Here is a 24,177-nt window from a genome sequence, read left to right as displayed (position 1 = left end):
GTGTGTGTGTGGTGAAATGGGCAGGTGCGCGTGTAGGGGTGGTGTGTTTAGGGGCAGTGTGTGTGTCCAGTCGCGGTCTATGTGTGTCCAGTCGCGTGTATGTCTCTGTGGGCAGGGATGTGGGCAGTCGCGTGTGTCTGTGTGGGCAGAGTATACTTGCAAGAGTAGTCTATATGAGTGGGGATGTGGGCAGGCATGTGTATGTGGACAATGTACGGTATATGTGTGGGGATATGGGCAGGCAAGCGTGTGTGAGTATGGGCAAGCGTGTGGATGCAGGCAGTGTGTGTGCGTGTGGATGCGGGCAGTCGGGATATAGGCGTGTATGGATGTGGGCAGTGTGTGTGTGGATGGATGTGGGCAGTGTGTGTGTGTGGATGCAAATGTGAAGATATGGGCAGTGTATGGCTGTAGGGATATAGGCATTGTATGTGGGGATATGGCAGGCGTCTGTATATAGGCAGGCATGTGTAAGGGCAGTGCAATAGATGAAATGTACATTGTGGCTCCCGATTGAGGCACAGATCTTTAGTCCATTGCGCCTCTGTCAGTCAGCGCCATGTCGAATTTGACATCAGGTGGCGCTGGCGGACAGACGCGCAGAGCAAGTCCACATTGCAGAACTGCTGACAAACTCAGGTCGAGGACAGGGAGCTAACAAGATTAACACACATACAAAAAATACGAATCAGGTCTCGCTGGGTATGAAGGGGAAATACTTCTGGATGTAGACATGGAGGGGGTGATTTTGGTGTAGTAGGGGATTCAATTTCATACTTAAAAAATATTATTTTTTATTATTTGGACTATGTTGGTGGTCTCCCAGGTGGTCCCAGTCCATGACAGGGTGCCATGGACCACAGTGTTATTAAGAACTGTTTTTGTGTGCACATTATTTATTACTAATTTGTAATTGAAATATACTTTTATAAATGCAGGGCTTGTGCCTGTTCTGAACAAAAAAATTGAGCCGGGACCCCACACATGTCCCATATGCACAGCAATGCCTGGGGCTTGTTTTCAGTTATTTCCAGGGCTGGTTTTCTTATTCCCAGTCTGGGCTTGTTAGAGCGAATATAGTATATAATATATATTTTTTTTTTCTTCGATATATGAAATCTAACAGTTACAAGAAGTTCCGATTTAACCCTTTAAGTCCCCTTTGGATGTACCGGTACACCCTAAAACCTGTGGCAAGAAGCCCATTAGGCTGTACCAGTACCTCCGGACATCTCCTGGAGATCAGGCTGACTATTGCTGCCTAAAAGTGTCTAAACCAGTTGTTTAAAGAATGCCTGACCATGCAGTCGGACGTTCCCTCCTGGTAGTTGTCACTTTCTTGACCCTGCTGGCTCTCCATTGCTTCCCCTGCTGGCTGATTGCACATTTTGCAATCGGGAATGCAGGGCTATGCTGATCAATGTGATCAACACAGATAGATCAGGAGCAGGAGAGGGAGAAATTAAATATTATTAAATACGTAAACTTGATAGGGAGGCTGGTAATGTCACACAGCCATTACTGTACTGGGAAAAAGTGCACACAAAAAAATAAAAAAATATTACCCCTTACGCCAGTAATATTAAAAATATGTAAGATAATGTAATATGTAAAGCATGGATGTAGCCATCTTGAACATAAAAAATATTTTAAAAAAATATGTATGTGGGATATACTGTAATCAGGCAATGTTGCTCAACATACCTTGGGTCATTGTTCAGCATTATAGAGTATAGAATAATTTTTTTTTTACCTATTGTCACTAATTATGTTTCTATGATTTTTTTAAAGAATCTACTTCTGAACAAATCGATGTATAATTTGTGTGGGATCATCAAATATGGAAATGGGTGAAGATCAAGGTTTTTACAAACATAGTAAAAACGTCAACATTTTTTTGGTCCTTGACTTATATAGAAAAAAAAACCCTTAAAGACGTGAAATGTGGCAGACGCGAATGCAATATTAGATATAATTATTTCAGATACAATAGAAAAAGGACACGAACGTAAGTTTGCATTTAATAAGGTTTTGATGAAAATTTTCTAGAAGCAATTCAGTTTCATTTAATATTGAAAACCTCCATATCTGGGCCTAGAACGTGATTAACTTTCAAGCTCACATTAAAAGTATCTTTATTCTAATTCATCTATTACAACAAAACCAGAGGTTACCAGTTTAAAAATAACACTGATTATTGAAGGTTTTTTTACCTTTTAAATTACATTTGATCTTTTATTCCTTTTTCGTATGTAGAACAAAATTCATGATCATCAAAGGCCCATCTAGGTAGTCATAGGGGATCCAATTAGGAAATTAAGCTACAGAGGAGTGTTATGCATGTAAAACAATAATGCAAATGGTAACTATAGCAGGGTGGACTGCTCTTTAAAGAATTCTTTGTAGGTTTCAGGTTTATTACTAGAGAAATGTAGAAAAATGGCTACCTGCAAACAATTATTGACCATGGGCTACCCACACAGGAACCATTGCTAATTCCAGTGTCCTTATTATGTTAAATGCCTAGGGGCTGCCCATGAATGGAGCAGAATGTAGACCTTCTGGTTCTGATCCAGGTGCCCTTAAAATCCAATGTTAAGGCCAATCAATATGTAACGCTGCTTTTATTAAATCCATAGAATATGTATATACTGAAGCTAATGAAATAAAAGAAACCTAAGCCCAAGTTAGTTTGTAAATTATATACAGTTCTTCTTACTTAGGGACGACTTCCCATACAGGCAGCTGTCTAGGACACTGAGGTGGGGACGCAGATACCACCGTGCTCTCTGCTACGTTGGCAAGAAAGTTTATGCGTGATAGGGCACCCGGGTGAGAGTTTGCCTAATAACCCTTAGCCAGTCCTGCTCCTACTTCTCTATAATAAGGAAAGACGACACAATAACTTGTTTTCCAATGGGCAACACGATCATGAAGCCTAAACAATCTCTAGTATTCAAATAAAATAGTTATTTTTTTTCGCAATTAAAATAGACAAGTGCAGAAAATATAAGAAACCTTAGGACTTTATATGTTTCTGTTACATTTGTGGCGATATGAAGTCGGAGGTTATACACCATACACGCTGATACCAGGTATGGTTTTAAAGGGATAAGTTCCAAGCGGCTCTCACAGAAATAACCCCAGTAGGATATCTCTGCTAGCGTTTGGATTCAATTAACTTGGATCCTGTTGATGTTGGCATCAGATTAATGGTCTGGGGTATGTGGATGGAAACCACAGCCTATAAGTATCTAATCCTATACGTATTCTGCTTCATCTTCCGGTTACTGGTCACATGTGGTCCAACATGTCGGCTTTTAACTTTGTATTTTATCAGAGAAGAGATGATTTGTAACGTTTAATAAAATCGCAACATTCTATATATGTTGTAACTACAGGGGCTTTCTGTTGAGTTCAGCTACAAATTATTGGTGGTGGAACCTGCTCTTTCTTCTCAGCGTGTTTGTATGGTTCGCTGCTTTGTATCATTAGCAACGTGCTTCTAACAAATTGATCGGAAAGAAAGATTGGCAGTCATTGAATTGAAGCGAACAGTACCCGAAGCCATGCCGTAGGTTGGTTCCAAGTTTCTTCTGAACTTGTATGACCCGTCTTTGAAATGTCTTGAACACTCTTTAGCCTTCAGTCCTGATGACGATATCCTTATTTACAAAAATACCGGTTTGTGTCCTTTTTAAGAAATCAGCATAATGTTCCTTCGCTTTGCTGTTAATCCCCAGCTTTAACTTGGTCAATAAACACTTATATATAAAAAATAGCAAATTCTCGCAAACCATGAAGTATGAATGAGTTGTGGAGTATCGTTTGCTGTCTTTTTCTATAGCCTTTGTGTCCAGACGGTAAACAATAGAACCCCTGTTTGAAATAATTGGCCAGAAGTAAGCGTTCGTATTCGGGCTCCCTCTGCCTCGGTTGGAGTTTATGCCCCGTTGTTTTTAGTGCGAGAAAGACGCAAGGATCTGGGAAGGATGTTCCTGTGGATTTGAAAGATTTGTTTGGCAAAGTAATCGTAGACCCAGAGAGGAAAGTATCGGAATAAACAGGGAATAAGGTAAGCAAATCGGCCCGGCGTGTAAGAGGAATTGGGGCTTTGCGCAAACAAAGCATGACACGCGTCTTCCAGTACCGGCGTGAGGTCGGAAGAGGAAATCGCAGCCATTTCATCGTGCAGTTCTCTCAGCTTCAATAGATATTCCTCGCCGTAATCGTCTTTCACGTCTGCCGTTAGGTTAGCCAAAATATTCTGGTCTTGAGCAGACCAATTTTCACGAGAGCCAAAAATATCTGTTTGAACAACAAAAGTTACAAATTCAACTCAAATCCTCTAAGGCAAGGTCTTTAGATAGAAATTACATTTGTCCTTCCAGGGGGGGAGTTATGAATTAAAAGTAATTAAAGGGGTTTTCTCGCCCTACCAATCAGTGGAATGTTTATGCTGATTGGACTATTGGTTGCTATGGTGATAGGACCACTTTTCATGTATAACTTAAACTAAGGGGGAGAAGAATTAAAAATGTATTTCCTTTCTAGTATTTTCATTAAGTATGATTTTATCTAAATCAGTCAAGCTATCCATGGGATATTTCATATTCTCTTACTAAGCTTGTTGATAAGCAGTAATACTTCCACCTTGTCTGTCTTGCACATGCCCATTAGCAGGAGCAGAGAAAGGTGGGCTTCGTTTTGTTACTTTACGCATACACCTACTTGTTTTGAAGCCGCTTGGATGAATTGTTGCCACTTTCACCCCCCATTTGAAGAGGTCTTGTCGCATCACGGCGCAGAACATCGTGAGAGCGGCTTTGGATGCGGCGTAAGCTGCGAACCCTGGAATAGGTGTGTGTCCTAAAGCAGATATGGGTGAAAAAAATAACTTTCAGAATAAATACCAAATGCATATAGCGATACAGCATGCCACCTATACATCCAAATGGCAGCTCAGATTTGGCAACATTTATATATATAAATATATTTTTTTAAAATATGTAATTTCCAAAAAGGTTGGTAATTGATGCTTGTTCATTCCATGGAAGTCTGTGGGAGATGGCTGTTAGGAAGAAAAATTGGGCGCTTCTCGAGAGTGCGTTTTCAGGGAACTTTTGAAGTTGTGTACGAGAGGGAAAGTCTGATGGAAGGAAGAAGGGAATTCTGGAGGACAGGTGCAGCGCAGGTGAAATCCTGACCAGGGAGGTGGTAAGAGATAACGAACCCTCAGAAGAGACAATTCGTGAAATGAATGGAGAGCCATTTGGGATGTATTTGGAAAAAAGAGGGTAGTGAAATAACTGTGCATAATTAAGGACTCTATTTGTCAAGATCAGAAGTTTGAATTCGATGGAGCAGCTGATGAGGAATGGTGTCCGAGAAAGTTTAGTCTAACCGCAGTGTTGAAGACTTATTGGAGCGGTGAAAGCAGGGGCAAAGGGGGGACCGGTTAGTAGGGGCTTGCAATAATCAAGACTGGAAATCACTAAAGTAGTGGATTAGTAATTTTTGGTGTTTTTTTGTGTGAGGAATAGGCGGGAGATGTTTTTCAGATGAAAGCAGCAGGATTTAGTGATAGACTGGATGTGTAGTATGAAGGAGAGAGCAGAGTCAAGTGTGACACCAAGGCAGTGAACTTGGTTGGATAGTGGATAGTGGAGATATAGATTAGTGTTGTCCATGTACCGGCACTGTTGGAAACTAAATGAAGATATGAGTTGTCCAAGTGAAGAGTAAAGACCCAAGAACTGAGCCCCGAGGAACACCAACGGATAACGGTACGGGAGAGGAACAAGTTTAAGTGAAGGGGACAGTAACAGTACGGTCAGAGAGGTAGGACTTGAAGCAGGAAAGAGCTTTGTCTGGGTTTGCAATGGGCATGAAGGCTTTGTAGAGGTCCAAGCATATAAGTTGAGACAAGTTTGTTGGTAATTTAAGTGAGTGCTGAGAGTTTGTGGCGAGAAACTTAGTTTTGTAAAGTTTTAATCTTTTCAACAGTTTGGATGCTACCAGGAGAAGGAAAACTGGACAGTAGTTTGAGGATGAGGGATAAAGAGAAGGTTTCTTGGGATGGGAGAGACAATGGTCTGTTAAAATGAGGATGGGACTGTACCAGAGGAAAGATTAAAGATATTAGGGGTAAGGACACCAGAAAGAGTTGATATGAGATGTGAGGGTACCGGGTCGGGGAGGCTAGTGTTGAGTTGGGAGGACGAAAGAACCTCAAAATCATCAGTAGGGATGACTGGAATGAAGTAGTAGGTTTGAGGAGGGAGGTTGAGGATGTTATCTCTGATGGTGTCAATTTCGTTTCTAAAGTAGAGGTATTGGTGGGCAAGGAAAACAGACGTTTATGGTTATGGGAAAGGGAAGAGACTAAATGGTTTGGTGAGATGGAGGGCGAATGTAAAGGAACGGAGCGCAAGTTTTTAATTTGTAAAGTCTTCAGGTAAAGAAGACTTTTCACAGGCGTTCAGGGGGGGTCTGTGGAATGCCATGGCGGAGGTGGACGGTGTGTGTGGGGGGGGCACAGTTACAAGACCAACCCATAGCTACGACTGAGGCTAACGTACGGGGGGGGCATTTGAGAGAAGTAGCAGAAGTGTGTTAGTGAATTAAGGAATATATTGAACAAAGGTGGGAGAACATTGGGTCAATTTGGTGGCCATCACGGTGCGTGGGTGAGGTGATCCATTTGTGAGAGACCAAGAGGAGGAGAGTGGCAGCAGTTTGCAACCAGCGGGTGAGGATGGGTCATCCATCGGTATATTGAAGCCCCAAGATTAGTGTAGGGATGGTGGAAGAAAGAAAAACCCACGCAGCAAAGTGATGGAAGAACTGGAAATTAAGAGGAATCTTCTATAAAAAAGCAGAATGTTAATTTCCCTTTTTGTAGAAGATTCCTCTGCGCGGAGTACTTGAAAGCCTCATGACTAATTTTTCTTTAGAATATTTTTTTTTTACTCTGAAATGTTAATCTCAGTTGAAATGACTAACTTGTTAGAGGTCACAGTAACCTTAAATCTAACTCTTCGCATTCTGTTGTATGCCGATCAGGAAATATAACCGCATGTACAGTTCATTGTGGAAAACAGCTATCAGATAACAAGCTAGAACATGTATTTGCTGTATAACTTAAAATGAATAATCCAGCATTAACTAATCTTGAACAAGGGTATTGTCTAGAATTGCTTCTAAGAGGTACTGTATGTTAAATCTTCCTGCACAAATATAACAGGTTGCCCCCTGCAGTGGCGGCTAATCCCCTTCTATGGCTTCCTAATCCTTCTCACTGGACAAACTGCTCTTGTCCACAAGGCTTGCGATTGCTACTGCCTTTCTATCTGTAGAACGAGCATTCCGGTCTATGGGAAAAAAAATATATACTTAACAGTCGCTGTGCGTGCAGAAATGCAGACTTTCAACGGCTTCATTTAATCCCCAAATTTTTGTAATTCTTCCTGTTTTCGAGAAGTTTTCTGCACGTGCAATTACAATCACGTAGCAAACTAATTAAATAATCAAAAGCCCAATTACTTAACCATGACAAGCTAGGTCTGACAAAGTAATGAGCTCATTAATTAATAGCAGAGATGTAAGACTTGGCTTTTAAGCCTTGATTGATCCATCCACTAATATTTTTGTACATAACTGGCTGGGTAGAAAATGCGCCGTATTATTTCAGCTCTAGAGTACAGAGCTCTAAATAAAGGCTACAGGTGCGCATTAGATGCTCTGACTATGCTGTCAATCTTAACTACCCCCATACCTTCCTACATTTGTCATCATGAAGTATTTGGAAATCCGCAGACATACCTTGCCAACCTTTCACTGTATTTGTTGTGTAAAGTTAATCCAGATTTGATATGGGGATGGGTTTTGTACAGATTGATATCTCCATACTGCCATTTGTACTTTCATAATATATAGGTGTGGGGATGTTATCTGATGACACAATCGTTTATATCATCCGTTTCCGGTTAAGGGGAGACCAGGTTTCTGACGTTAGGATGATTTTTTAAAGACAACAACTATGTCATACCTTTCAAGATGACATCACTAGACTGCTGTCTACAGAAACATCCCTAGTTGTAGGAGGGATGGTCCTACTTTGGGACCCAAAACTGTTTTCCCCTCTTTTGTAGGAGCTCGGAGTGTTTGCAGGCTATGAGGGTATCGCAGGATTCTACAGCCTTACAAGTTACAATAATGTGTTTAGAAACAAAAGAGAATGTTTTGGTAACTAGAATACATTATCATTCTTCTAAATAACGCCATCATCTAGGAAATAGGGGACAAAGTCTGCTAAAAGCCCAACAGCCAGACCTTGGTCTTCCGCCCTTCAAACAAAAGTGCTTTTCTTTTCCAGGAGGTCAGAATGTTTGCTGGGTAGGAAAGTATCAGCGGGCTCTACAGCCCTAAAAGTTACAATGTGTGTAAAGACAGCAGGTAATGTGTTTGTAAATTACATTGTGTAGATAAAATACATTCTGGTTACCCAGTTACAAAAAGTCACTAGCTGGTGTAAAAAGTCTAGCTAAAGCTCTTCTTATCTGCTAACTCTTGGAGTATTGAGTGAGTTACGCTGGAAGTGTCTTCTCAGTCATCTTATAAGAAATGACTCAAACCAAAGAACACTTGTGTATAACGTATTGACTTTTCATACCCGTGTCCCATAGGCTCTCATACTAGACTTCTGTGTTGACGAAAACTCAATCTCTAATTATTAGTGCCAGATACACCAGGTAATAAAGCAACTTCTCTGAGGCCACATGAAGGTGACATGAGTATTGAACCTTACCCCCCCAGCTCCCGGCTCGGTGTCACAGTACACAGTATTTTAATTTACATTGAGCTCTCCCTCTCTCCATGTTTATTTATTAAAAGCTGTTACATCGTAGAGCGTTTTTCTTGTACTTTACATTTCTCCTGCAGGTTATTAACTCCAAGGCTCTAAATAATTAGTAAATGCTGTACTTTGATTTCATTAGGGGCTACCGATGCCACAAAGCACAGAATTGCTTAAACCAATTAATGCTGGAGCTTCTTTCACCCGGGGAGTTGAAGAATTAATTTTGGTCTTGAGGGTCCCACAAAAATGATGTCCTATTACTGTTAGAGACGATAAGGAGGAGCGGGGGCTTTTCAGCTATTTGTACAGGGACAAGTATTTGGAAAGAAAGAAAGAATTACATTTCATGGAAAACAAGCTGCTTATGGTTTACTGATTGTTTGCATTCAGCAGAAGTAATTTTGACAAAGAAAAGGCAATACACAGGAGTTGGGGAATCGTGGGTCCTCCGCCATTGCTGATGGGGACAGAAAATACTTAAAGGTGCGTACTTGCCTTTATATTTACCGAAGGTCTGTATTGTGAGAGAATTGAGCGTCTGAATGTGCAATTCATACTGTTTCCATATCCATCCCTAGTAGGGGGGGTGCTATTTCTACCTACTTGGTGAATCTTACCTGCCATGCTTGAGATGCTCACTAGCCTTCCCTTAGCTTTCCGTAGCAAGGGCATGAACATTTTCGTAACGTGCGCTGCCCCGATGAAGTTCACATTCAAGCACTGCTTATACACGCTTATCGGAAGCAACTCTCCATCTGCCATGTATCCAAGGACCCCAGCATTATGTACAATGCCCCAGAGCCCTGAAAAAAGGACCCAAATATGTAACTTTAGTTAAAATGAAATACAAAGACACGAAATCTGGTTCTGTAATCATCCGTTGTCACCTGATATAGTTGGCTACTGTTTGAGATGGTAAATTAAAGACAAGTTACACGTGAAAAAAGCCTTATACTGAGAGCTACCCTAAGTATGTTTCTATTAATGGTGGATATGGCCCAAAAGCAATTGCCAACACTAGTAAAGTAATAAAAAATGTTTATGATGTTGTCAAAATAAGCATGTTTTGGTTAAACATGCCGTCTCCTCCAATATTTTGGGCATGTTGCCCTTTCTAGAAGAGTGATTTATTTCAGCTGAACACATTCAACATGGAAATGTATTCAAAGCAATGAAACGTTACCCAGGAAGAACCTTGAATACTAAGTCTCTGTGTTTGTACAGATGCCAAGTAGTATTGAGTTAAAATTGTGTTTATGCCGTTTTATCCTACATAAAAATGAAGATAAAACTTTAACGGAACTTTAAGTCCACGAAGTGTGGGCAAAATGTGCCATCCCTGGTCAAGTGTTGGCTTCAAATGGTCTTCACATTGGAGATGTTATACCTTCATCTCTCACCCGACTCTTGATTTTGTCACATGCTGTCTTTATCTCTTGGCCACTGGTGACGTCCAGTTGGATCAAGGAAAGCCTTGAAGAACAGATCTTCTTCAGTTCTTCAGCTCCCGGCCCTTTCTTATCCAAAACACCAGCAAAGACAAGAACACCTAGTTCATCCAAGTGCTTAGCTAGTGCATGTCCAAGCCCAGAATCACACCCTAAATGATGGGAAAGACGACAAAATGTACAGGGATCAGCCAAAGTAAATATCTCGCAAAAGATCAGCCAGTTAAAAGCATTTAACAAGCACTAATTTTTTTTTTATAGAAGTGCCATACAAGAAGAACGATTTATGTAATTTTGATAGACGCTTAATCCGGACAAATAAAGAAGATGGTTAAACAATAGTGATCTTTATAGCCTGGGGTATGATACGTTGGATACGTTTACAGCACACCTGCCCTCTCACACATACATTGTGGTTCCCTGACATGCTCGGGCTGTACAACATACTTCGCAAGCAAAACGCAGACAACAATTACCATCCAGGATACTCCGGGGGCATGCAGAAGAAGCCAAGACACTACACCCAGTCTCTTTCCTCTCGTTTATCGCATACGTTCTTTTTTTTTATACCTAGGGCTTGTAATGGCATATTCTAAAATATAATCAGATTCTATCATCTATAACATTTTTGTAACCAAGCTGCCAGGTGATATTTGATCCAGACAAGGCATTCATTGCTGATTCAAACCTATTGCTTGGTTTCTCTTTTCACGGTAGGACACACTTGCTTCTAATACAGTGTTATCGAGTTTCTGTGGATATACATTTGGACAAAAATCTGTGGCTAACATAGCGGAAGAGGGAGGGGGGGTTAGTGGATTTAATTGCAGACGGGAAATAAGTTTTATGATTTGGGAAATGCTATGAGGAATTGAGGATATGTACTGGATCAGTCTTGGGTTGTTGTGAAAGCACTAGATAGACATCAAATAACCCTACAGCAGAAGGTTAGGGAAATTTATGAAGTTCTAGAACACTTTGGGTAGAAAGTCTCCACAAATACCAAGAAAGGGTAGATGGAACACTATGGTCACTTATCTTTACACGGAGAGTGGATATCGCAAAGCAAAAGAAACATCAAGTCATAGACCAAAAACACAATGGACATAGCTGGTGTCAGCTGGGAACTTGGTTGAGAAAGACCCCAAGTCTCATCTTAGTCTGATTATTTGTTTCCTCAAGCCAACGGAAAAAAACAGATATTAATTTCTTTCAATCAAATGCATGATTTGAAAAGGTTGCGTGTTTATACAAACAGCGTATAATACCACTTCGATACAGTTTTTATTACTGAGAGAGATTTACTTTGAAGGAGCCGTTGACAGCCTTGACATGTTTTCTATACGCAATATAAATAATTAGGATTCTCCGGCATTGTTTGAAGGCACGAAGCTGTCTCGTTTGTTATGGGATACCTGACAAGAAAAATGAATTAATTTGCCTTGCTGCTTGTTACCTGGATGCTAACAAATGTATACGGCGTGAAATCTTTCTGTAAATCTAGAAAGGAGCCCCCTTCAGGGCAGGGAACTGATCAGATGCCACGTGAAGCTAAACGGCCACTACAGACCCGTTCTGTGTTTGTACGTCCATATGTATACGTGTTCTTTACCCATGTGCTCTTCAGCGTTTTCCTTCCCTGCAACCTTGTCCTTCTTGTTCCTTCCTTCTTTTCTGTCAAGTACGCGCTTTAACTGTCCTCGTAAAGAGCGGATCCATAAACGAGCCGCCGTAAGCTCTTATCGAGACAGCCAAAATATTCAAATTGCAAAGGACAATTTAATCTAATGGTTTAGCGGGCGAAGTTAGAAAGTGCATTAAAGAGAAATACAATTTCCTTTAGGTATGGTGTATAGGTACATTGGTTTTTATAGACTTTGCTGAGGATTTATGGGTGGACGCCATTATTAAAGTGTTTTGACAGCCAATGGCAAACAGGATAAGTCAAAGCAGAGCCAACGATCAATGTAAATAAAGTCATTCGTGCTACTTTTGTACCAACGGAACGTCCTGCCGACGTCAGCGACTCCTTTCGCTTTCCCAGAGCGCTCAGCCTGTGACTGTGAGAGATGCCTTTTTAAGACCGGTTTAAAGAAATGCAATTGTATTTCATTTAGTTTCATTCACCCGTAGCCCAAAAGTGTTGTTTTTTTTTTTTTATTATTTGAAGTTTGAGGCAAATGGTGTGAAAAAACAATTGCTTGCCCAAGGTTACAGACTGCTGAACAGCTTTCAAATATGTCACTATTCCATATACTGGACGACGGCCCGCTCGCCAATAACCCGGAAACTTGGCGTGATATGGAATATTTGGGGAGAATATTGAACACACTGACCTACTAGGAACTTTTAATTTGCCGTGATTCACTAGCTGTGAGCCGTTTCTCGTACACAGAACTTCATAAGAACTCAGAATCCTGAGCATTTGAATCCTTGCAGAAATATTTCTTTTTGTCTTTGTGGACGAGCATGTATTCCAAATACACTTTAGTGAGTGATTTAGACCCAACAATCGTACACTAGATCTTCCAAGAATCCATGACATCATAATGAGTTCCTAATATTACATTTTTTCTCTGAAAGGGACTAAAATAAGTGCATAAACTGCACAAGTTTGAACCTAGTTTTAAATTTGTTGTTTTTGGTTGTTGAGTAATGATATTTTAAAACTACTCCAAAGTTTTATTTTCACTATATTAAGTGCTTGTATTCCAGTGGATCAAACGCAGACTTTGATTCGTTTCTACGCAACTTGTACAGGTAGACCTTCTGGCAACTTTCCATGCATGTGTTTAAAACAAATCCTATGCTAAAAATTCATAGTAAAATTTTAAAAATAAAGATTGTGCTGAATTTAAAGAAGCAGAAAAGGAAATCCGAGTAAGCGCGCATGTATGTATGTATGTGTGTGTGTGTGTGTGTGTGTGTGTGTGTGTTTATGTATGGGGGGTGTATGCTTTAGACCACAAAAAGGTTTAATGCTTTTGTACATATAGGAGACGAGTAAAGGCTCTCACCTTTTTGTATATACATATATTTTGGCTCGTGGAACTCTTGGTTCCACCCCAGTCTGCTCTTTGCGCATGCGTGTCCCCTGCACACATTCTTACAAGCTTTCTCATGCATCGCGTATAAACTGTGCGATGTGGGAATTTCATCGCTTTGAGTCACGCAGGTCGGAAGTATCAGAATTAGAAGTTAAGCAATTTTAGTTTTGGTAGTAATTAAAATCATTACAGAATCTAGACTTAGATGGGAGTCGTGCCATTTGGCCTGTGCTGCTTTAAGTAATACCGTGGAATATATGTTTTTTAGCTCGTTTTTATTTTGTATAAAGCTAAAGTGCTTTAGTGTCGCAGGGTGCAGAAAATTCTTACATTTTCAGAGATTATAATACTCCTGCTGCCAGTATCTGAACCAGGAGGTCTGATTGATATAGCCGGTGTAATTACTCTAAGTACTCCATACACTCTGTTAAGCAAAGGTATGAAAGATGCTGGTAATAGAAACAGATAGGGCCAGAAAAAAAAAAGACATTAAAAGTTGGTAAAATATGAAAGTCGTTGATAAAAAGAATAAAGCCAGGGTTTATTATAACATTATTGTACATCACACATTTTCCAAAAGGGACAGAATATGATAGACTTGTAAAACTTTTGTCTGCTGTGAATCATGCCCCTCTTCTTTAACCAGCAATAATTGTCGAGCGAGAGGGACATTTAGTTGGAAAAAAGTTTTCTTAGGTAAGATGAAAAAGGAATATATTTTTAATACTAAGTAAAATAAAGTAGAACCGCTCAACTGTATAGAATAACTTAAAGCTTTCTCCTGTAGCATAATGTTATAGTGAATACACTGCTGCAAGCCAGAAATATACAAATACAGAATAATAATGGCAATAACGTTATTTCATCTGTTTTTTCCATTGCAAGGAAACACAGAAAATATCTAGAAGCATGAGGGTAGCCCAGACTATTTGGGTGTTTTTTAAAAATAATAATAAAAAAAAAATACATTGGTTTTGCCATCAGAAACATTGTATCAAAGCCCGACTTATACCATGTTCTATTTTGGGGGTCTTACCTGTGATGAGCACAGCCTTTCCTTCCATAGGTAACATATCTCTGACAGGTATTGAAAAGTAGTAGGCGACGCATGATAACACGAAGAGGGTGAGGACGGCTCTGCCGGACGCGCAGAAAAAGGAGATAATCCCCAATGTAAGCAGAGACAGGAGACCACAGACGGAAGCATTTTCTATCTTCACCTTGTTCTTCGTTAGTTTGTAAATGGTCAGTCCACTAAAAACAGCACTTACTGCTAGGTGGAGCAGCATAGACTCGTCTTGGACCAACTCCATATCCCAGGGTCAGGTCCCAGTCAGCGGCAGAAATGTGTGGCTGTCTCGGGAACCCTCTGCATTTAGCTAGGTAAAGGATTTCTCAACTTGTATGAGTTTCTAACAAATTGCTGGTATAAATATTAATCTCCTTCCCACCTCTTTTTGTGTGTATCATTTTTTTTTTTGGTCTAGTAAATTTGCTCCTCCCTTCCAGACTTACCACTACTTGTACAAGAAGCTCCAATAACCCATGCATTCCCCAAAGGGAGAGCAAGCAGCCTTTTCTTACAGCCATGGAGAACAGTGACAAACGTTACCTATTAGTCCATAGGCAAGAGCCTTATCCCGTTATCAAAAATAACTGAAGACCCCCAACCGCTGTAACCTTCAGTCTTGGTGGTGTTGCTTACATACCAGGTTTTCAGGGGGGGTGGTAAGGTCATTCCCAGGCCAAAAGTAAAGCTAATATACAACACTGAAAGCCCCTCTGGACCTCTCCTCCAGCCCAACGTTGGTAAATGTAAAAAAAAAATGGCCATTGAACAAATGATTTTTAGATGCCTGGTTTGTAATCACATTCATGTCGGTAGAATGCCTTTTCATCAGTAAGGCGTACCTCCTAACCGGGGCCAAACATGACTTGCCCTAGGTTATAAGTGACAGGCGTCTCACTTTGAGGTCTGGAAGCCCTCGCGTGCATTTGCGACATCACAATCCAGGTGCATTACGTCTATAAAAAATAACTATTACTTTAAGCTGCGTATAAAAAGATCAGATTCAATGTTATGGCCCCTTTTAATGGCCCCATTGGTCATGTTAATAGTCGAGGACCATTTTGTCTCCAAACCCCAGAGCAGACCACTTATTGATCTAATATTTCTATTCAAACTATGTTTTTTCTTTTGTAATGGTAATTTTTGGAGATTATGAATTAGAAGATCTTAATAACCCTTTAAATTATCCCACTGATGGGTAACGGCGCTACGGAATCTGCTGCCGCTATATAAACAAATGTAATGTAACTCGATCTCATTCCAACAGGTCCAGTAGAACTCTCGCTATTCCGCATTCTAAGTAAAGTTCTTCTGGCGAGGAGGTTAAGTTTGTTATGTTTGAGAAATTGGTAGCAGTCAGCTTGTTGCGGTTATCATGCTGACACAAGCCATGGGAATCAGCAGATTGTTTAGCAACACGTTCTGATAAGGTCCAGCATAGGTGGGTAGTCCGCACATGACGTTGATAAGAATGTGTTGTTCCTACTGTTTTTCTTACGCCCGCAGCTGACAATTTAACCCATCTCGTGACAGACTCTGCAGTACGGTTAGACATCATTTCTTCAATAGTGTCTCCATTAACGAGTCCTTTGTGACGGCTTTGCAATATGACCACAACGTCTTCAGGGGTGGCTGAGAAACGTAAAAAGTTTATTGCATGGCCCAAAAATAGAAGATAAACAGAAGGCTAGCCATATGCACAGCAACCTGGTTCATAACCAAGTCAGGATTATGTCTTGCGTGGTTCCAGTGTGTGGCCCTGGGCCGTGGAAAACTGGAGTGTCTGGATAAGACATCTGTATAAGCCGATGAGGTTATTTTCATTTGTGCTTTTGAAGATGCCAAAGCTCAACATAGGAGCTTCTAATAATTGGTTAGTTCAGTTCCACATGTCTGCTGACAAAAGTGATTCTTTATAATAGAGAGAGATACAAATGGACAGCTGGGGGGTACAGGTGACCCATGAGTTAACTACGCAGATTAAGCCTTTAATGCGAAAAATGTAGCTTGTTTAAATACCATTATTAAAAAAAATATCATTTTTTTTGCTTTTATATATTAGGTTCTGATAAGCTTTTAATGTATATTATTAAAGTTTGGCTTTCTGGTAAAATAAGGTTATTTTTATTGCTAATGAAAACTTTCATTGAAGAAGAAAAAAAAAGAGCTATTGTTACCCGAGTCATCTTAGTGAATTAGTTAATAACTAAATCCACTTAAAAGAAGATTTTTCTTACCGGCCCCATCTGTATGATACGGGCGAACCCCTCTGAAATCACTCACTTCACCGACGTTCTTTCGAGCCGCATCCAACCAAATACACCTTTTAATTGGATCTTTAGAGCTGGCAGGGCTGTGCGTTTTCAGGAAGCGTCTGTCTGTGCTGCCGTGAATATTCTGTTCAAGGGCAACGTGCCCGAAAGGAGAAGTTTTGTTCTTCACAAATTTCACCGGAAGCAGTTTCCGTGCGCGTTCTTTGGGAACAGCATAAAACATAATGAACATCAAAAGAACGTTCGGAGAAGACAGAGAGATATGCGTGTTCTGCGCTAGAATCAGTACTTGTAGTATTAGGACTTCTTGCCAATGGTTTCCAAACGCTAATGCTGCCATTTAGTAGATATTGCCCCAAAAAAGTGCATTAATTTCATTTTAACCTATGAGTGCTCTGGTATTGCTTCATGTATCTATCTAGTTTCTCTTCCCAATGTAAATATCTCTATATCTGAACAAAATAAAGTGAATTTAAGTATTTTAAGGCGATCTGTCTGAAAATGTAATATGGGAATAGATATTTCTCCTACCCCCTGCCTGTCTCCACGGCTATTTGGAAAAATATGGAAGGTAATTAAAGTATAAAACGTGACCTCCCGTTGGAATTGAAGACCCCCCTCGGTCCGGATTAATTATATAGATCAGGGCGTAAAATAGTCCGCAGGCACCACAGCTATAAATCTGTACGGATTTTTGAAATAGCCTTTCTTTTTTTTTAACGCACGTTGACCTTCTTTTCCTAAATTATTTAATAACTGTGAAAACAAAAAGAGAAATCTGGTATTGTGTAAGAATTCTGTCACTTCATTATGTGGAGTAACAGTGTGTGCTTGTCGTTAGCTTGGGGTTTCGCGAGAAGCTGTAAACTGTTCCAGACTGCGTGGTTTTATTTGGTGATAGCTATTCCCCCAACAAGCGTATGTAACATTTATTGGAAACGGCCGAATCGCTAATGGGGAACACGCCATCCAATAACAAAATGCACATAAATATAAAGGATGCTGTAACGCCATAAAATGTACTCGTCGGGGTGTAAAACACAAACAGTCCCCGACGAAGACCCCCTATTGCGGACTCGGAACATCTAGTGATTACAGAAGGCGCCCAATTCTCCAACCGTGTCTTGGCCGTCTTACGCCTGTGAGTGATGGAATGTAACCATGCATGGGACGGGTATAAGGCCCCTGAATCTAAGACGAGACCAACGGCTGATTAAGGTCGGACTATGGGGGGACTAGATGGGCCGAACGAGCCTGATCTGCCATCAAGTTCTATGTTTCGGTATCTGCAGCACCCCCATTCTCTGTGCCAGGTCCTCAAAGCTTCTTAGGGTACAGTACTGTGACCACATAGGGGCTGACGTAGAGGCGTGCGCCGGGTTATAGGTGACCCAGGTATTCTATCTCAAATCATCCATTGGTCATTACAGAAATTTTGCTGCAGACTCGGCTACCAACAGCTCAGCCGGAGGCATCCCATGAGAGCCTGTCTTCCGATCCACGTAAACAAAGCCATGCTCCCAAAATACGCAAGATGCTTTGAACGTAAAATGAAATGAATAAGCTCCAATTGCCAACCTTCCATACTGTTTTTTTTGTTGCTTTGGTCCCATTCCAGATCATCTCGGTTTGTTTAGAAATGTAGCAAGTGTTAGTTTGGGTTTGTTTCCTTGTTTTTATGTGCGGTTTTGCTCCTCCCACGAGATAAACATTTAGAAGTTAACCTTGACCTCTGCCCGTTTGGCGATGCACGTAGCGCAGGTTTCTATTCTGCGTGTACTTTACTTATTACAGGACTTCATCCCTCAAAGCCCAAGCGACATATCAATTGCGTTACGGCTGTAATTTTCTGAAAGAACTCTCAGAAAGAAGGAAGCGATTATTGTATATCCGTTCCTCTTCATCAGCTTATCGAACGTTCCAATATGGAGACCCGTATACGCAGATAGCAGGTTGCGAGGCGTAAATGGTGAAAGCCGGTATGATTTATATCAACGTTCGTTTTAAGCTTTCATGTGCCAATATGCTGCGCCGTCTTAAGCTTTCATTTTGCCCATATGACTGTATGGAAAAAAAATCATGTAAAAAAAAAAAAACCCAAAAAAATTAATGAGCAGCCATCTGGTGGAGTCGGAGAAGCAGTTAATCACACCTAGAAGACGGTTTTAGTTCCTTAGCATATCAACAGCCCTGAACGCAGATGCAGCTTTCCCATAATTAAAATTAGTAATGCTTCTGGCGTTCTGATTATTTTCGGGGGCTTTTTTTTGTTGTTGCCATTTGCATCTGCTGATGTACGCAATTTGACTTTTGTTTATGCGATTTTATTCATTTTAATGTGCCTTTATGTAAAGGAGCTAATAAATGCTCTTTTAAATGACATAACATTTAGTGGAAGACATTACATTTAATGTTTTTATTTTTTTCCCCAAATGAGACCAATTTATGATGATGTAGTTCCACGCAAAGTCTATTTAACAATGAAATGTGGGGGGGGGTGTTGCGCTATAATGTGTGGTAACTTTAAAGATGGGGCACGGTTACATTGTTCAATGTTTGCATTTACTCATAGAAAAAATGGGGGAGCCTCTGCCAACTACAAAGCCATGGAAGGCCTACTGACATCCATTTGGTAGAATGGAGTACTAATAGAAGGTCTAGTGACATCATCCATTTGTTAGAATGGGGTACTACTTATAGAAGGCCTAGTGACATCATCCATTTGTTAGAATGGGGTACTACTTATAGAAGGCCTAGTGACATCATCCATTTGGTAGAATGGGGTACTACTTATAGAAGGCCTAGTGACATCATCCATTTGGTAGAATGGGGTACTACTTATAGAAGGCCTAGTGACATCATCCATTTGGTCGAATGGAGTACTACTTATAGAAGGCCTAGTGACATCATCCATTTGGTAGAATGGGGTACTACTTATAGAAGGCCTAGTGACATCATCCATTTGGTCGAATGGAGTACTACTTAACATTAGCTGCAAGAAACAAATAAATAAGAAAGCAAGCAGCGACCCAGCATCCAAATAAAACGGGGATGACACTCATTGGCAGATAAAAATGGCTGCTCATGTAATAAATGCGGCGCATGCATTATCCAAGATTCCAACAAAAGCCGGCAATAGGCTGGACAGGCGCATGGTGTTTAGCCGACGGCTACCTGACATATGAAGCACTTTTCTCATTTACATAACGCAGAACACTATAACTAAACACAATATTCCAACCGTTGTTCTCGGAGTCCATTCGAATCTCCAATTTCTCCTCCAACTTACTTTTTTTTCTGAAAAATGCTTTGCATTGAATTTTAAAAGGTAATCTTCAGCATGAAAATATCCGCATGTATATTTATATTTTCCTGGGTACCTCATTTCCATTCCTGCTCGATTTATCTTATACGGCATTGATATAAGTCTCTGAATCAGAGCACAGATGCTTTTAGTGAATACCTTCCATTCCTTCTGATGTTTTGACCCACAATTCTTCTAAATATCAGCTGGGTTTGAAGCCACCACATCGTGACCCCGAAGAGCTTTATGTATCTACCCCACTAAGTAAAGAATCTTATGCTTGTTTCGTAGGTACAGGAGGATTCCTTGCTAAGCATAATTGGTGCTAGTTTGTTTTATGTTTTTAAAATATATACATTTTTAAAAAAGCCAGTTATTCATTTAAGGACACGGCCCCCTTTTTACTGTTTGACCTACAAAAATACATACTTCGGTTCTGTTCAGATCTCACTGGTGACTTGAGAACGATAATCACGGACTAGCATGTTGCAAGAGCGTGTGATTCAGGAACACTCAGCCAAGTCAAGTCTAATAGAGCATTGAAGCAAAGCTTTATTAGCCATGCTGAGTAAGCCCCAGGTCGTTCGGTGCTAAGCAGGTTAATAGTGGAAGGGTCAAACGAAATCAGTCATGGGTTTGCAGCTGGACTCCCTCTCCGGTATGCAACGGCTGATAAGACTGTGCTTAATTCTTCAATCGCACAATTATAATGACATGGCTTTTAGGTCTATGGATTAACAACTAAGCCCAGCTGTTCCAGAGCACCACATGCATGGTCCTCTGCCAGCCTCTTCCATCCTTCTACAAGTCAACGGAGCCTCATGTGAATTGTAGTTAAGCGACATCATGACCTGCCTGTTGTGGCAACCCTTGGAGTAGACTAAAAAAAGGCAGCTAAAGCACCACGCTTAGCATTCACATCTTCCTGATACTTTAATCAATATCCTCTTTCAAAGCACAAGTGGATTAAATATATCCCTGCACGGCCCGTGGGATGAGCCGTTTTAGCCTGGGAAATACAATTTGACTCCCTTTTGATAGTTACTAATTACAGCTAAATTGCTTTATCTTTAACTAAAGTACCCTTCCATATGTTGGCTTTTTTTGTTTTTTTAAGCTTGGTTTCCGCACACATGGACTCGATAATAAAACTCGAGTGTCAGGGGCTGTGTATCAAAAGCCAATGATGGCGCGAAGCTCAAAAAGCGATCCAAAATGTAGCGCTTTACGAGTCAATCTGCCTCACGGCCATTTTTATATGATGTAAGCGCTCATGATGTCACACAACAGGCAGAAATGCATCGTTCCTCACTGGCCTAAGTCCTAAAGTTTACGCGGTAGCTCCTGCGTTTTATTTCCCGTTACTTTTCAATCATCAGACAGCTCGTCCTTGGTGAATTACACAACAAGGAAATACGGCAAGCCTCTCAAGAAGATGTGTTTATTAGATTTATATAGAGTGACACCTACACATGTAGACAGCAATACGGTGATGCAATTAAACATGACACAAATACAATATGTTCCGCATACAGTAGCGCCATCGAAATACGTGCATTATTTATCACAATACTAGCTGGTGGGGAAGAAACACAAAATGAAAACACGCTTGAAGTAATGGCGTTTAAAACCCAAGCCTTTCATGTCTCAATCTCCTTAAATGCATGATGTATAAAAGAAGTCTCGAAGTCGTCTTTCAGCTGCGGTTCTTGTAAATGGCTTTCAGATTTTGTGGAGTTGTTGACGATAAACAAGCGTCTCCGGTCCCGTCGAGGCCCGGTTTTCAGATGTCTTGTGGTTTGAAGAAATGTCGCTGCTCGTAGATCTGTGGGAACACGCTGTATTTTCTTCCCCTCTCTCGCTTTAAAGCCCAGCGGCGTCTGGATCGTTCTTTCCATTTTCCTTCGGAACAAACCCAGTTTGGACAGGCTTTAGACTCTGCGGCAGGAAGAAACTTGTATTAATTAACATGCGCAACACTGCTAAACTTCCATTGACCCATTTTGGAAAGAAAATGGCTATTTTTCTTAATAAAACATAAAAAATATTATAATGATACTCTGGATACGCTTTCACCGCATACATTCTCAGGCTGAACGGTATACACGAAAAACGGGCTTCCTCGGGGGCATGCGTCTCTTCCACACCTCGATAAGTACACTTAATCCCTATACATTCTATCCATGCCGCTACGATTCGGCACCAGTGTGCAAATATCACTGAAATACAGAAAAATGCAGAATATATACCGTATTTGCTAGATTATAAATGCTCTGAAAAATACCCCTAGTCTTATAATCGGGGTCGTTTTATAATCAGACCTCAAATAAGGTCTGACTAAGATCCAGATCCCCCGCAGCGCTGCAGGGGACCGGGATCCTCCTGTTTTATGCCCTCCATTTAACACCCCCCCACACAATTTACCGGTGCTTCTGACTCGCTGGTGTGTAGTCGGGGCAGCGTTTTTTTTCCCTAAATTAATATTCAGATTTTGGGGGGTCGTCTTATAATCAGGGTCATCTTATCAAATGCGGTGTTTGTATATCTAAATATATATCTCTATCTCTCTCTCTCTCATATATATATACATATATATATATACATATATATATATATATATATATACACGCACACACACACACATCTGTATGTATATGAAAACCCTAAATAATGTTACATTATTGCTAATTAAAAATTCACGATTATTAAATACATATTTATATGAAAAGCTATAAATCAAGGAATCTGATTTACATGAAATCAAATCTTTAATGTCATGGGTTTTTTTTTTTCTGGTTCCATGCGATTTAATTAAAGTCTGTCTTGTCCTAATCCCTCTCTTCGAGATACATGCCTGAAGTAGATCGCATCTACAGAACCCTTTGTTCCCCGGTTAAGAAGCGCAGCCTGCTTCCGACATGCTATACGTATCTGACATGCTATACGTATCTGACTAGGATGATAACTAAAGTAAAGTCGCACCATCACACCCGTGTTGGGTCACCAACAACGCTCAGAAGCCACAGAAAGCAAAAGAAGCGTTCTAAGACTCGTGTAACCTGCCAGGCTACGTGCCGGGATTATCGCAAATCGCATCAGAAGCCTTTACCTAAAATGACATTTTCGTAGAAGAAAAAATAATCATCCCCGCGTTGGCTTCAGTGCACGGAACCCCTTCCTATAACATATTCTGCAATGTAAGCCTTGTAGCACCCCACCCCCCCCCCCAATCATGTCGCTTTGGCTAATTGAACAAAAATAGAAACTTGGCATCGCTTTTTGCTCATTCTGCCTTAAACAAGAGCTTTCGGCGAGATTGACAGGAGAACAGCGAATGTATTATGTTCTATGGAGCTAATTGATGCCTCAATGCAGAGTCACTGCCTGAAAATTAAACCAAATTCTCTCCAGTAAAAAATACATATATTTAGTGATTGTACACTGCGAGCCGAGGCGATAAGATATAGTTAAACTGTTTACTGCCTTACCCCAGAAATAATTACGCCGCAATTATCCCTTAAATACAGGCTGTTGCGCGTTTCTATGGTTCTTTAACAAATAAAATGGTTGGTTATTACATGACCAAATCTTAAATAATATTATAATGATACACTGTCAATGCTTAATACGATACATATAGCTACACAATGTTAAACAATTTGTATACCAACAAAATAAACAATGTTTAACTATCATTAATAGCACAAAACAAACAAGACACCACGATGACATCACACAGGGCCTCGTAGATCCCCAGAAAAAACATTTTTGGGCAAGTTTGATTCTAAGTTTCTATTTATATTTAAATAGCCAATGGATCCTACATATAATTATTTGTATTTTAAGTTCTGGGTCGCTCCTGGCAACGCTGCAAATTCATTATTCATGCGGTGATATGCGTCGGTTCAGCTGGTACTTGGCTTAGATTCGTAAGAACTTGCTGGTCCTGACACTGCAGCTCATGAAAGAAAGTGGACCGGGTCCAAATGACCAGTGACCTCATTCACTTAAGTTCCACTTCCAGCTTGGCGATGAACACATTATAACACATGCAGACACCAGGTAGCTTGATTCTATGGCATCATAGCCATACATTAATACCAAAGGAGCGTCTAAACCTATATATAAACCATAGAAATGCATATTTTCCAACCATTTTCTTCATTCTTGAAATGG

At 40.5% G+C, this 24,177-nt stretch overlaps 1 protein-coding gene across 1 annotated transcript; it reads right to left on the bottom strand.

Annotated features, from left to right (window-relative positions):
* Positions 1 to 3,786: 3,786 nt before the first annotated feature.
* Positions 3,787 to 15,063, bottom strand: HSD17B2 (hydroxysteroid 17-beta dehydrogenase 2). Its single transcript, XM_053449376.1, has 5 exons — positions 14,392 to 15,063; positions 10,248 to 10,460; positions 9,478 to 9,663; positions 4,732 to 4,869; positions 3,787 to 4,308 (listed from the first exon to the last, which is right to left on the bottom strand). The coding sequence occupies exons 1-5, from the start codon at positions 14,666 to 14,668 to the stop codon at positions 3,944 to 3,946; spliced, it is 1,179 nt and encodes a 392-aa protein (XP_053305351.1). The 5' UTR covers positions 14,669 to 15,063; the 3' UTR covers positions 3,787 to 3,943.
* Positions 15,064 to 24,177: the final 9,114 nt, after the last annotated feature.

The sequence above is a fragment of the Spea bombifrons genome, chromosome 10 (assembly GCF_027358695.1).
Source record: "Spea bombifrons isolate aSpeBom1 chromosome 10, aSpeBom1.2.pri, whole genome shotgun sequence".
NCBI lineage: Eukaryota > Metazoa > Chordata > Amphibia > Anura > Pelobatidae > Spea > Spea bombifrons.
This window is presented reverse-complemented; position numbering and strand designations above follow the sequence as displayed.